The 12,170-nt window shown below is 36.7% G+C and overlaps 1 protein-coding gene across 1 annotated transcript in view; it reads right to left on the bottom strand.

Moving 5' to 3' along the window:
* aacs (acetoacetyl-CoA synthetase) overlaps positions 1-11,774 on the bottom strand; it is a 52,394-nt gene extending 40,620 nt beyond the window's left edge. Inside the window, exons 1-4 of the mRNA XM_054773274.1 lie at positions 11,355-11,774; positions 7,577-7,680; positions 4,204-4,324; positions 2,200-2,313 (exon numbers count right to left, since the gene is read on the bottom strand). Coding sequence (XP_054629249.1) covers positions 2,200-2,313; positions 4,204-4,324; positions 7,577-7,680; positions 11,355-11,493 — 478 coding nt within the window. The 5' untranslated portion in view covers positions 11,494-11,774. The remainder of the gene's footprint in view (positions 1-2,199; positions 2,314-4,203; positions 4,325-7,576; positions 7,681-11,354) is intronic.
* Between the last annotated feature and the right edge of the window lie 396 nt (positions 11,775-12,170).

Raw genomic sequence — 12,170 nt, 5'->3', positions numbered from 1 at the left:
CTAGCATTGACATTTTAGTAGCAACCCCGAAGGACAAGGACGTTCTCATCACACATTTCTACACTCTCTCACTTTGGAGCTCGTATATGAAAACAAGGACAGGAAAGGCAAGGCTGGGGGGTGGAAAGGAGACGTGAGTCACACATTTGTATTTATTTTACCATTCTTATTTTGGATTTATCTGGGGTTCTCATCACTTCCTTCTCTCAAGACAGGAGTTACATTTAGGCGTGTCCAGCGTCTTATATTTTGGAAAAAAACATTCCCTATATTTGGATCGATACTTTATTCATCTCCAAGAAAAAAAAAAATCACAAAAAAAGGTTGCAATTTTTTTTTTTATTATGTTTATTTCCAGTTCATGTTTATTTATGATTTTAATTACTATGAAACTATGATTCAATACAATTATTAAAAAAAGAAAATGTTGTGTTCCAAATGAAACTCCCAGAATAAAACAAAAAAATTGTGGTTATTTTGTTATTTTTTATTATCTTGAATTAACTCAAATATGATATTAAAACTATAATTTTTAAAAATGAAAAGAAAAGCTGTGTACAACCAAGAAAGTCAGAAATGTTCACACACAAAAAAATGACATATACCTCTGAGAAGTCAGATTCAGAAAAATTGATTTTTTTATGCACCATTTGAATAAGTGGTACATTTTCAAGAAGAAGTCAAATTTGTGACAAAAGTTCCTGTTTTCGTCACACAAAAAATGTAGCATATTTGCATTGCAGATTTTCGTCTGTTACCCAACAAAACTTTATCGGTGAAAGAAATCCCACATAGTAACTATTTATTATTGTTATTTATTATACTATATACATCGTTATTACATATGACATTTGTTATTATTATTTTTATATTCGATACAATTTTTTTCTTATAAAAAAAAAGTTGTGTAGCTGTGTACTACCAAGAAAAAGTCATACTTTTTCCACAAAAAAAAAATCATATTATTTGAGAAATGAGATTAAGAAAAAGAGGGGGGTTTTCCATTTGATGAAGTCGTGCATTTGCAAGAAAAAACTGTCAAAATTGTGACAAAAGTTCCCGTTTTCTTCACACAAAAAAATTTGCACTTCTATTTTCAAAAGTTGCATATTAAAAACGTTTTTACATATTTCGGAAAAAAGCTTTACATTCATGAAAATAATTGCATATCATTATTATTATTATATTTTTTAAAAATAGAAACAAAGTTATGTACCTGTGTACGACCAAGAAGAAATTTTTACACAAAAAAAATTGCATATACTTTTCAGAAGTCAAATTAAGAAAAAAAAATGATTTGAACCCCTTGATTGCCATTTGTATCCATAACATTTCTGACAAAAGTGCCCTTTTTATTCACTAGATAATTAGCATTTGTCTTTAAAAATAAGTTGCCGATTTCTGAAAAACAAACAACATATTTTTGAAAACAAATTGCATATATTTGTCTTCATATTATCAATGAGAAAAAAAATCACACGTTATTTATTATTATTATTTTCTAATGGTTGTATTATTATATTACATATATTACCATTTTATTCTGGTTTTATCATAATATATATTACAATATATATTATTTTTTAATTTCATGTATTCATATTTGTATTAAAATATATATAACTCTATCAGTAATTCTTATTTTTCTATTTATTATAGCATGTGATTTCTAACTATGACTTACGACTTTTCAGATTGAAGAGGCCCTTGGTAAAAAAAAGCTAAAATAGGTTGCTCTACAATACTGGAAAATATGATTAAATATTCAAATCTGATGTCTTGAGTCTTTAAATACGGATGTCCCTCATGTGTGGCATTTTTCCTGAGCATTTGCTGTCGATGCTGCGGCGTTTGCGTGACTGCGGGGTCGTCTAACAACGTTTGCGGATGCACAGCTTAGGGACCAGGACGGTCAAGAGTCGACGTGTGCAGAGTGAATGTACGCGGAGCCTTGCAGGAGAACCCCCTTTCTGCACCGCCCTGCACAAACACTCTCTTCTTCTTCGTCTTCTTCTCGACTGCCTTGACAGCCAGCTACAGCTTCAATCGCTAATGCCTGCCATCTAGAGGGCTTAAGTGGAACAGCAACACACAGGCTTGCAGTACACTTGAAGATAAGAGATGGCATTTTCAAAAATGAGCAAATGAGGAGCAAATGAGGAGCAAATGAGGAGCAAATGAGGAGCAAATGAGGCTCACCGACGACTCTGTCTCCCGTCTGGACGCCCGTCTTCCTCATGGCCGCGGCGAACAACGCCACGTCGCGCCTCAGCTCCCCGAAGGTCACCTTCACAATCTCCTCGTTGGCCTCGGCTGGCAGAAACAGCAAAAGTTCATACTCATGGGATATTATGTAAAGCAACACATGGCAAGAAGTGAGACATATTTCATGACAAAAGTGACTCTCAGCTTTGTGAAACTGCTGAAAAGGCCCATTATTAGTATCAACTTCGCTCTTTACTGGGGGGTTTTCCACATTTTTGCTTTTTTTTTGGTGTCATTTTCCTGTCTTCTGTAAATTGTCTTTTCGTAATATGATGACTTTTGAAAAATAACGTATCTTGTCTTGAATATTTCAACTCTGTTACTAGACGGACTGATTTTGCCCCAAAATATTACAAGTTTATTCTCAACAACTGCAACTTTTTTTCCCGTTAGGATGGGACTTTTTCTTTTAATATTTTGACTTAATTCGTCTAAAGTTACAGCTGTTTTTTTTCCCCATTTCTGCTGATTGTTTTTGTTTAATTTTCCAACTATTACAACTTTATTCTTGTAAATTTTCTTCTCCGAATTCTGACTGTATCCCCTGAATACAACTTTACTAAAATGACAACTTTATTCATTGTTTTTTTAACCCCATTTTTTATATATATATTTCAACTATGCTACTAAACTGACTGATTTTTCCTCATTCATTACGAGGTTATTTTAAAAAGAAAGTGACTTTATTCTCGTAAAATGACAGCCTTTTTTTCTCAATTTCAATTTTCTTCTTGAAAATGTTCTTCCCGTCATTACCATTTTACTCCCATAATGTTTTGACTTTATTTTCAGAACATTATACATTTTTTCGGCACACAAATTTTCCAAAAAGGTGTGTTTTGGTTGTTTTTTTATATTACGACTTTTTTAAAAAATTCAACTTTGTGCTACTAAAATGATGTTATTTTTCGTCATGATATGATAACGGGGCCGCCCGGTAGTCTAGTGGTTCACATGTTGGCCAACACAGGAACAGCCTGGAGATGGGAAGACGTGGGTTCGATTCTCCGTTGGGCATTTCTGTGTGGAGTTTGCACGTTCTCCCCGTGCGTGTGTGGGTTTCTCCTCATTCCAAAAACATGCATGTTAGGTTTATTGGCGACTTTAAATTGTCCATAGGTGTGAATGTGAGTGGACTTGGCTGGCGACCAGTCCAGGGTCAGCTGAAGTCAGCTGGGATAGGCTCCAACATGCCCTTGTGATCCTAATGAGGAGAAGCGGTATAGAAGATGGATGTGACAATATTATTCTTGTAATATTACAACTTTATCCTTTTAACATTTTGACCTTATTCTTGTAAAATGATCAATTGTCATTTCCATTTTTGCTCTTGTTTTTTTTGTTTACTTGTTAAAATGTTTTAAGAATGTGCCGCGGGCCAATAAAAAAAAAACAGTCAAGGGCCACAAATGGCCCCCGGGGTGCACTTTGGACACCCCTGATCTACTGTAGCTCGTACTTCCAAGCACAGGTACAGCAGCCAACGCGTCGTTCCTTAATGACGTTGTAGCTCCAGAGGAGGTGGTGTAAGTGCATGAGCACACACTCTACACGCGCACACACACCCAAATAGGGCAATAAAGGAAGAGCCTCTTCATTGCTGCCCTTGGAGGTGATCTAATCAAGGTCACGTACACGGCCTCGCGTGCAGCGCACCATCAACGGAGGCACTCGGGCACAAGTTTCGCTTGACTCCAGTCTTCCCGCCTGCTTCTTTTGCTGTACTAACGTGATGGAAGTCACGACAGATGGAAAACAGTCCCATTATCATGTGTTAATGAGCCAAATGCACCATATTTTGGGGTTTTGAATATTAAAAATAGGCATTTTTAGGGCTTTTAAGGGTGGTCCCTTATTCAAGGGTTTTTTTGCCATTGGCTAGGGCCTCGGTAGGTACCGAGGGGATCCATCCCCTCATCCGGTCTGTAGTTGACATACTTGCAGCATAAAGAGCCACTTTGTCCTGGTCGCAGTGTTTGAGCAGGTTCTCTGCATAGTTGAGCCGAGCCCCTTTAAACCACTCGGGAACCTCGGAGATCCGCTTGGAAACGTCCACCACCTGCAACACGCCCGCAAGACACAGGACCCGGTCACTTAAGGTCGTTTTTCATTGATTTTCTTATTCATTTTATTTGCGTAATATTCAGAAAAAAGGTACAATTGGTGAGAAATGCTTCCTATTTTCTTCACTTTCTTCTTCGAAAAATGTTGCATAGTTTTGGGGGAAAAATGCATCTTCAAAAAGTTGCTAAAAGTTGTATATTTCTTTGAAAAATGTTTGTGGAAAAATATTTACTTTTTTTTTTTTAATGCATGGCTGTTTTTATTTATTTATTTTTTTAAACATCAAATTTATTTTTGAGCAGTCAGATTTTTTTTTTTATACCAAAAAAGTAAGTAAATAAATAGTGTAAATTTGTTTTTTTGTTTTTTTTTTCTTATTGTAAACATGTAACAACAAACATTTAAAATTTGTGAGAAAAGAAGTTTGTGTTTTCTTAAAAAAAAAAAAAAAATTGTGTTTTCTGTGAAAAATGTTGCATACTTTTGGGGCAAAAAAATGCTGATTTCTTGGGGGAAAAGTGCATATTTTTGAAAAAAATTAACTGCATATTTTTAGGGAAAAAAATGCATCTTCAAAAAGTAGCTAAAAGTTGTGCATTTCTTTGAAAAATGCTTTGGGAAAAAATATTTACTTTTTTTAACGCATGCTTATTTTCATATTTAAAAAAAAATTGATTTATTTTTGAGCAGCCAGATTTTGAAAAAAATTTTTTTTTAATTTAAATACCAATAAAATAAAAAAGTTTAAAGTTGTACTTTTAAAAAATAAATAAACAAATAAAATTGGTGAGGTAGAAGTTCCTATTTTCTTTACTAAAAAAACAAGTGTGTTTTCTGCAAAGATGCATACTTTTGGTGGAAAAATGCACATTTCTGGGGGAAAATTACATGTTTTAGTCACATAGTCAAAAGTTGTAAATCGTTAAAAGTTGTGTATTTCTGTGAAAGATGTTTTGGAAAATTTTTTGGTCAGTTTTATTTACGCATTCCTCACGTTATGAAAAAACATATTTTTGAGAAGTCAAATTGTTTTTATTATATATTTATTATATAATATATGTAATATATATATATATATAATATAATGCAAAATATACTATATATACATAATAAATATAATATATCTTTTTTTAATTAAAAAAAGAACAGTTTTAAGTTGTACATTAAAAAAAATTTAACTGGTGAGGAAAAATTTCCTATTTTTTCACAAAATAAGTTGTGCATTTCTGTTTCTGAAAAATGTTGCATAGTTTGGGGGAAAAAATGCATATTTTTGTGTGTTTTTCAACAAAAACTTGAAAATTATAGAGAAAAAAAATAAAACATTTTGAGAGAGAAAAAAAATCGAATTTCTTTTCATAAAAGTCATGTAAAAAGACATTTTTGAGAAAAACATTTCACATTTTTACAAAAGCACATTTTATACTTTCTAGAAAAAAAACATGTATAGCTATTGTTACAAAAAAAGGTGTCTTTCAAGAAAAATGTTGGACATTTTCATTATAATGAAAAAGGCCTTACATTTTTGAGAAAAACAACTCAAATTTGCGAGAAAAGGCTCATATTTCGTTCATATTTTTGACCCATTTTAAGGGGAAAAAAGTCACATTTTTGAGAAAGTGTATATTTTTTCAAAAAACCTCCATGTTAAAAGTCTTACATGTTTGAGACAAACATTAAATATATTGTGGAGGAAAAAAGTTGTATCCTTTCAAGAAACAAGTTTAAACTTTCAAGTTGCTTGTTCTTCGAAAGCTTCCAAGAAAAAGTTGTACATTCAAGAAAAAAAAAATCACCTATTTTTGTGATTTCAGGTAACACCACCAATTTAAAAAAAAACTTTGTTGTTTTTTGAGTTGTATATTTTAAGTTGCTATTTTCTTCACACACAAAAAATCGCCTATTTCTTTGAAAAAGGTTGCAAAAAGGTTTTGGGGGCGACAAAAATGTATATTTTTGTCTTGTAGTTGTAAATTAGCAGGAAAAGAAATCAAACATTTCAGGAAAAGATTTTTGGAAAAGTGTATATTTTTTCATAAAAGTATAATGTAAAAACATTCAATATATTTGCAAATGAAAGTTGCATAAAAAGCTTCAGTGAAAAAGCTAAAAAAAATCATATATTTTTGGGAAGTCAGATTATTTTAATTTTTTTAATGTAACTAATTTTTTTTAAGTTGTATATTTTCAAGAAAAAATGGTGTGAAAAAGTTCATATTTTCTTCACTAAAAAAGTTGAGTATTTCTGTGAAAAATGTTGCATATTTTCGACAAGAAAATTGAACATTTTTGTCTGTTTTCCAACAAAACGTTGTAAATTAAGGAGAAAAAAAAAATTATCAAATTCTTAAAATGTATATTTTTTATGAATGTAAAAAAAAAAAAAGCCCTAAAATTTTTTAGCAAAATATTTCATATATTTGGAAAAGAACGTTTTATACTTTCTAGGGGAAAAAATACATATGCCTATTGTTAGAATTATAATGAAAAAACTTTTACATTATTGAGAAAAACATTTATTTCAAATTTGTGAGAAAAGCTCGTTCATCACAATTTAAAATGGAAAAAAAAATGGATTTTTGAGAAGGTGTATATTTTTTCATAAAATTCAAATGTAAAAAGTTAACATTTTTGAGAAAAACATTCAATATATTTGGAAAACAAAGCCTTACACTTTTGAGAAACAAAAAAGTTGCATGTTGTCATGAAAAAGCTTCAAAGAAAAAGTTCATTTTCAAGAAAAAAAAAATCAAATATTTTTTAAAAGTCCAAAAAAAAGTAAATTTTAAATTTCAAAAAAATGTAAAAGATTTTTTTAAGTTGTACATTTTCAAGAAAAATGTACAGTTGGTGGAAAAAAGGAAAAAGTTCCTATTTTCTTCACTAAAAACAATTTTATTATTTGTGTGAAAAATGTTGCACGCTTTTGGGGGGAAAAAATGCGTATTTTTGAAAAAAATTTGCATATTTTTGAAAAAAAACCCAGCATATATATGGGGTTTTTTTCCACAAAAAAAATACACATTTTTAAAGGAAAAAAAGTCATATTTTTGGTACTTCTGTGAAAAAATGAAAAACATGTCTGTTTCTGCGTCCATTGTTGTACAAAAGGTGAAATGTGACTTCACTTAATGAAGGCCGCAGTTTGACCCTGGAACAGATGTCTATTTCCATGATCACTTATGGGGGAAAATTGGCATCCAAATATGGAAAAAATGTTTCGGGAATGGACAACCGGTACGCTCACCTCTTCGTATGTTTTGGAGCTGACCACGCCACAGAAGGCCCACACGTGTGCCCAGAAGTCCGGGTAGCAGTCCACCGACCACTGGTACAGGTCACTGTAGTCGACTGGCGGACACAGACATCAACTCCGGTTATCTTTATGCTACATTTGGATAGCGTCGTACATAAAGTGAGCGCGGAAAGGAAGAAAGGAGCCCTTCTTTGTTTTTAGAAAGCTGGTGAAGGGGGCGCAGCCTGCAAGAGAGCTGGTGGACATAAAAAGGCACGTTTTATGTTTCCACCGGAGGGAGCGTGTGCTATAAAAGAGCTCGCTTCTTCACTGATGATTCCAAGTATCTCTCTATGCTGCAGCCAGGAGCCGATACCGCTTCGTTTACATGTGACGTTTATGAAGAACATGCAAACTCTCTATGATGATAATGTCCTGACAGCATGCATTTTCTTGTTGTATAATGAAGAACACGGTGACTGATATCATTCATGTATCGTTTTATGAATATCACACCGCTAATATCATTTATCCTGTGTGGCCGTGCACTTATGACTGCATATGGAACATCACAGTAACTGATACAATTATCCTGAATTCATTCATTTCTTCCTATTTAATGAGAACCGGTGCCTGGTATCATTTCTCCCGAAATCATTCACTTAGTATTGTTTAATGAATTAGTGTCTGATATCACGTACCCCGGTATTGATGCACTTATTATTGAATAATTAATATCAGTGTCTGATATCATATATCCTGAATATATTCATGTATTATTTAATAAAATCCTGCGTCTGATAGCATTTATCCTTAATTCCATCAAGTAATATTGTTAATGAATATCAGTGCCTGATATCATTATGCTGGATTGATTTATTATTTAATGCGACAGTGTCTGATATCATTTATCCTGAATTTATTCATGTATTATTTAACAAAAACCAGTGTCTGATATCACATAATATCATTATCCTGAATTGATTAATCTATTATTTCATGAAACCAGTGCCAGATATCATTTATCCTGAATTTATTCATGTATTATTTAATAATAAAAAAACAGTGCCTGATAGCATTTATCCTTGATTCCTTCATGTAATATTGTTAGTGAATATGAGTGTCATATCATTATGCTGGATTGATTAATTTATGATTATTTAATGAGACCAGTGTCTGATATAATTTATCCTGAATTCATTCATTTAGTATTGTTTCATGAATAACAGTGCCGGATATCACGTATCCTGTAGTCATGCACTTATTACTGAAAAATGAATATCACAGTGTCTGCTATCATTCATCTCGAAATCATTCATTTATTATTGTTTAATGAATAACAGTGTCTGATATCACCATCGGATGTGGGAGGAGTTCGGGGAAGGCATGGAGAATGACTTCCGGACAGCTGTCTAACAGCAGATCATCCGCCGTCGCGTGGGGGTGGGGGAAGCAGTACACTGTCATCACCGTGTATGGTGGGGATGGTGTGCTGCTGACCTCGACTCCAGATGGCGTGGACCGGTGAAAGGAATACTTGGAAGACAGCCTCAATCCCACCGAAATGTCTTCCAATGAGTGCAGTCCCCGTTTACTATCTCGGCTGAGGTTGCCGAGGTGGTCAGGGAGGGAGCCCCTCGGTTCTTTGATGCTGTGGGGCTGTCTTGGTTGACATGACTCTGTAGCATCGATTGGCAGGACTGGGACTGGCAGACCGGGGTGGTGGTCCCCCTTTTTAAGAAGAGGGATCAGAGGGTGTGTTCCAACTGTTGTGGGATCACACTCCTCAGCCTTCCAGCTAAGGTCCACTCAGAGGTTCCGGAGAGAAGGATCTGCCGGATAGTTGAAACTCGGATTCAGGAGGAGCACTCTGGTTTTCATCCTGAATTGTGGAACTGTGGACCAACTATACACTCTCGGCAGGGTTCTTGAGGGTGCTTGGGAGTATGCCCAACAAGTCTACATGTGTTTTGTGGACTTAGAGAAAGCATTTGACCATAAATCCTATAGGGAGTACTCCGGGAGTATGGGGTCCCGGCACATAAGTCGGGTGGGTCGTCCCTGTATGACCGGTGTCAGAGCTCGGTCTGCATGGCCATCAATAAGTTGGACTCGAATCCAGTGAGGGTTGTACTCCGCCAGGTCTGCTCTTTGTCACCAATTCTGTTCATTGTTTTTATGGACAGAATTTCTAGGCGCAGCCAAGGCGTTGAGGGGATCCGGTTTTGTGGCTGCAGGATTGGGTTTGAGCTGAGCTGAGCTGAAAGGCAAAGCTCTCAACTTACCAGTGGATCTACGTTCCTACTCTCACCTATGGGTAGTAACCGAAAGGACAAGATCAGAGAGTACTATCGGCCGAAAGGAGTTTCCTCCGTAGGGTTGCTAAGCTCTCCCTTAAAAGATAAGGTGGGAATCACTGTTGTCCCGGAGAAACTCTTAGAACCGCTGCTCCTCTGCATTGAGAGGAGCCAGACGAGGTAGTTCGGACAGCTGGTCAGGATCCCTACCGGACGCCTCCCTGGGGCGGTGTTCAGGGCACAACAAGTAGGAGACCTTGGGGAAGACCCAGGACACGTTGGAAAGACTGTCTCTCAACTGTGCTGGGGACGCCTCGGGATCCACCGGGAGGAGATGGACGAAGTAGCCAGGGAGCTGCTGCCCTCTCGACCTGACCTCGGATAAGCAGTAGAAGATGGGTGGGTGGATGGATGAATCTACGTTCCTACTCTCACCTATGGATAGTGACTGAAAGGACAAGATCAGAGGGTACTATCAGCCGAAAGGAGTTTTCTCCGTAGGGTGGCTGGGCTCTCCCTTAGAGATAGTGTGAGAAGCACTGTCGTCCGAGAGAAACTCGGAGGAGAACCGCTGCTCCTCTGCATTGAGAGGCGACACATGAGGTGGCTCGACATCTGGTCAGGATGCTTCAGGGAAGACCCAAGACACGTTGGAGAGATTATCTCTCTCAGCTGGCTGGCCTGTGAACACCTCGGGATCCGCCGTGTGGAGCTGGACTAAGTAGCAGGGGAGAGGGAAATCTGTGCTTCCCTGCTGAGGCTTCTGCCCCCTCAACCCAAGCTCAGATAAGCAGAGGAAGATGGATGGATGGTTTTAATGAAAACCAGTGTCTGAAATCATTTATCCTGAACTCATTCATTGTTGTTTAATGAATAACAGTGGCATCATGTACCTCGTATTCATGCCATTTTTATTGTATAATGAATATCACAGTGTCTGTTATCAGTTATCCTTAACTCCCCAATCCATTATTATTTTACAAACCATTTATTCATAATACAATATTTGTGTCAGTTTTTACTCCTGGATTTATTTCAGTCTATTTATTATTACACGTTATTGATGCTTGTATTTCCCTATTAGAAAAACGTCAAACACAGGAAGCGAACAGATTGATCAGTAATTGCTGAGACGGAATGGGTAGGATTAATTCAATAAGATCTGCTCCTTCCTAGTCTTTTTCCGGCGTGTTCAATTGTGTAAGTGTAAACATGTGACGTTCGTTCATGTTTCCGCATGCTGGTCATAAAGTCAACCTTTATTAGCATTACCCAATGCGAACATGTTCCGTGCAAAGTGAAGTCTGTCATCATTTGGCAGCCCTGCACTCTTCACTTCCGGGCTGCCAGTAATCCTGCATGGAAGCAGCTCTACAGGGTTAACCTACTTAGGTCTCTTTGGCATCCATACACAGTATGAGCAATGTCCGTGCATACACAGTAAGAGCAATGTCCGTGCAGTAGCAATGATAAATAGGCATGCATTGACTGACCGAGATCAAGTCCATGTTCCCTGTTGACTTGCGTCCTGAAGGTGTCCATCTGCGTGTCCCTCTTGGAGTCCGGGTACCACAGCACCTTGCTCTCCATGTCCATGATTTTGTCGCTCTTCCCTTCCGTTTCTTTGGACATGTCTGCGTCCCCTCAATCGCAGTCGGGAGGCTGCTAAAGGCTAAGAAGCTAAAACGCTAAGCTGTGCGGTGCTGACGGTGTGGTGACACCTAGCAAAGCTTCAGTGGGAGCCGGCTGTCAAGGAAAACTCGCCCGGCAAGGAGACTGCGTGATGACATAAGAAAGCGTTCAAGAGCACAACCGTTTTTTAACTTGTGTACTACGTTAAAAAAAAAACCCTTCAAGTATTCTCCTCAATTCTTTGTTTGTGTATTATATATTATATTTAAAGTGTGGCATATTGGTCATTGTCGAGAAAAACACAGCGTTGCAGTGTTTAATTGTCATTCTTGCCACAATTAGAGGAGTCTTGAACGTCTCCCCAACGTAAAGGTTGCCAGTCAAAGAGTCGGACTCTGATTGGCCCTGGGCTGACTGGTTCCACATCAGCCGACAGATGGCTTCATCTAGGGGAGGAGCTGAGTGAGGCGCTCCATTTTGGGGACTTTAGCCAATCAGAGAGCGATAATTGAGTCACGTTTCAGGGGTGTGCCCTATGAGGAAGGAGCGAGAGGGGCCCGCCTCATTGTGGTCTGCTGTGTGTTGCATTCAACGACAAAGTGATGAGAATAGCTTTTAAATTAAAAATAAACAGCAATGTTTGGAATTCAAGCATTCAATTTGATTCCAATGACGTT

The sequence above is a fragment of the Dunckerocampus dactyliophorus genome, chromosome 4 (genome assembly GCF_027744805.1).
Source record: "Dunckerocampus dactyliophorus isolate RoL2022-P2 chromosome 4, RoL_Ddac_1.1, whole genome shotgun sequence".
In the NCBI taxonomy this organism is placed as follows: Eukaryota; Metazoa; Chordata; class Actinopteri; order Syngnathiformes; family Syngnathidae; genus Dunckerocampus; species Dunckerocampus dactyliophorus.
This window is presented reverse-complemented; position numbering and strand designations above follow the sequence as displayed.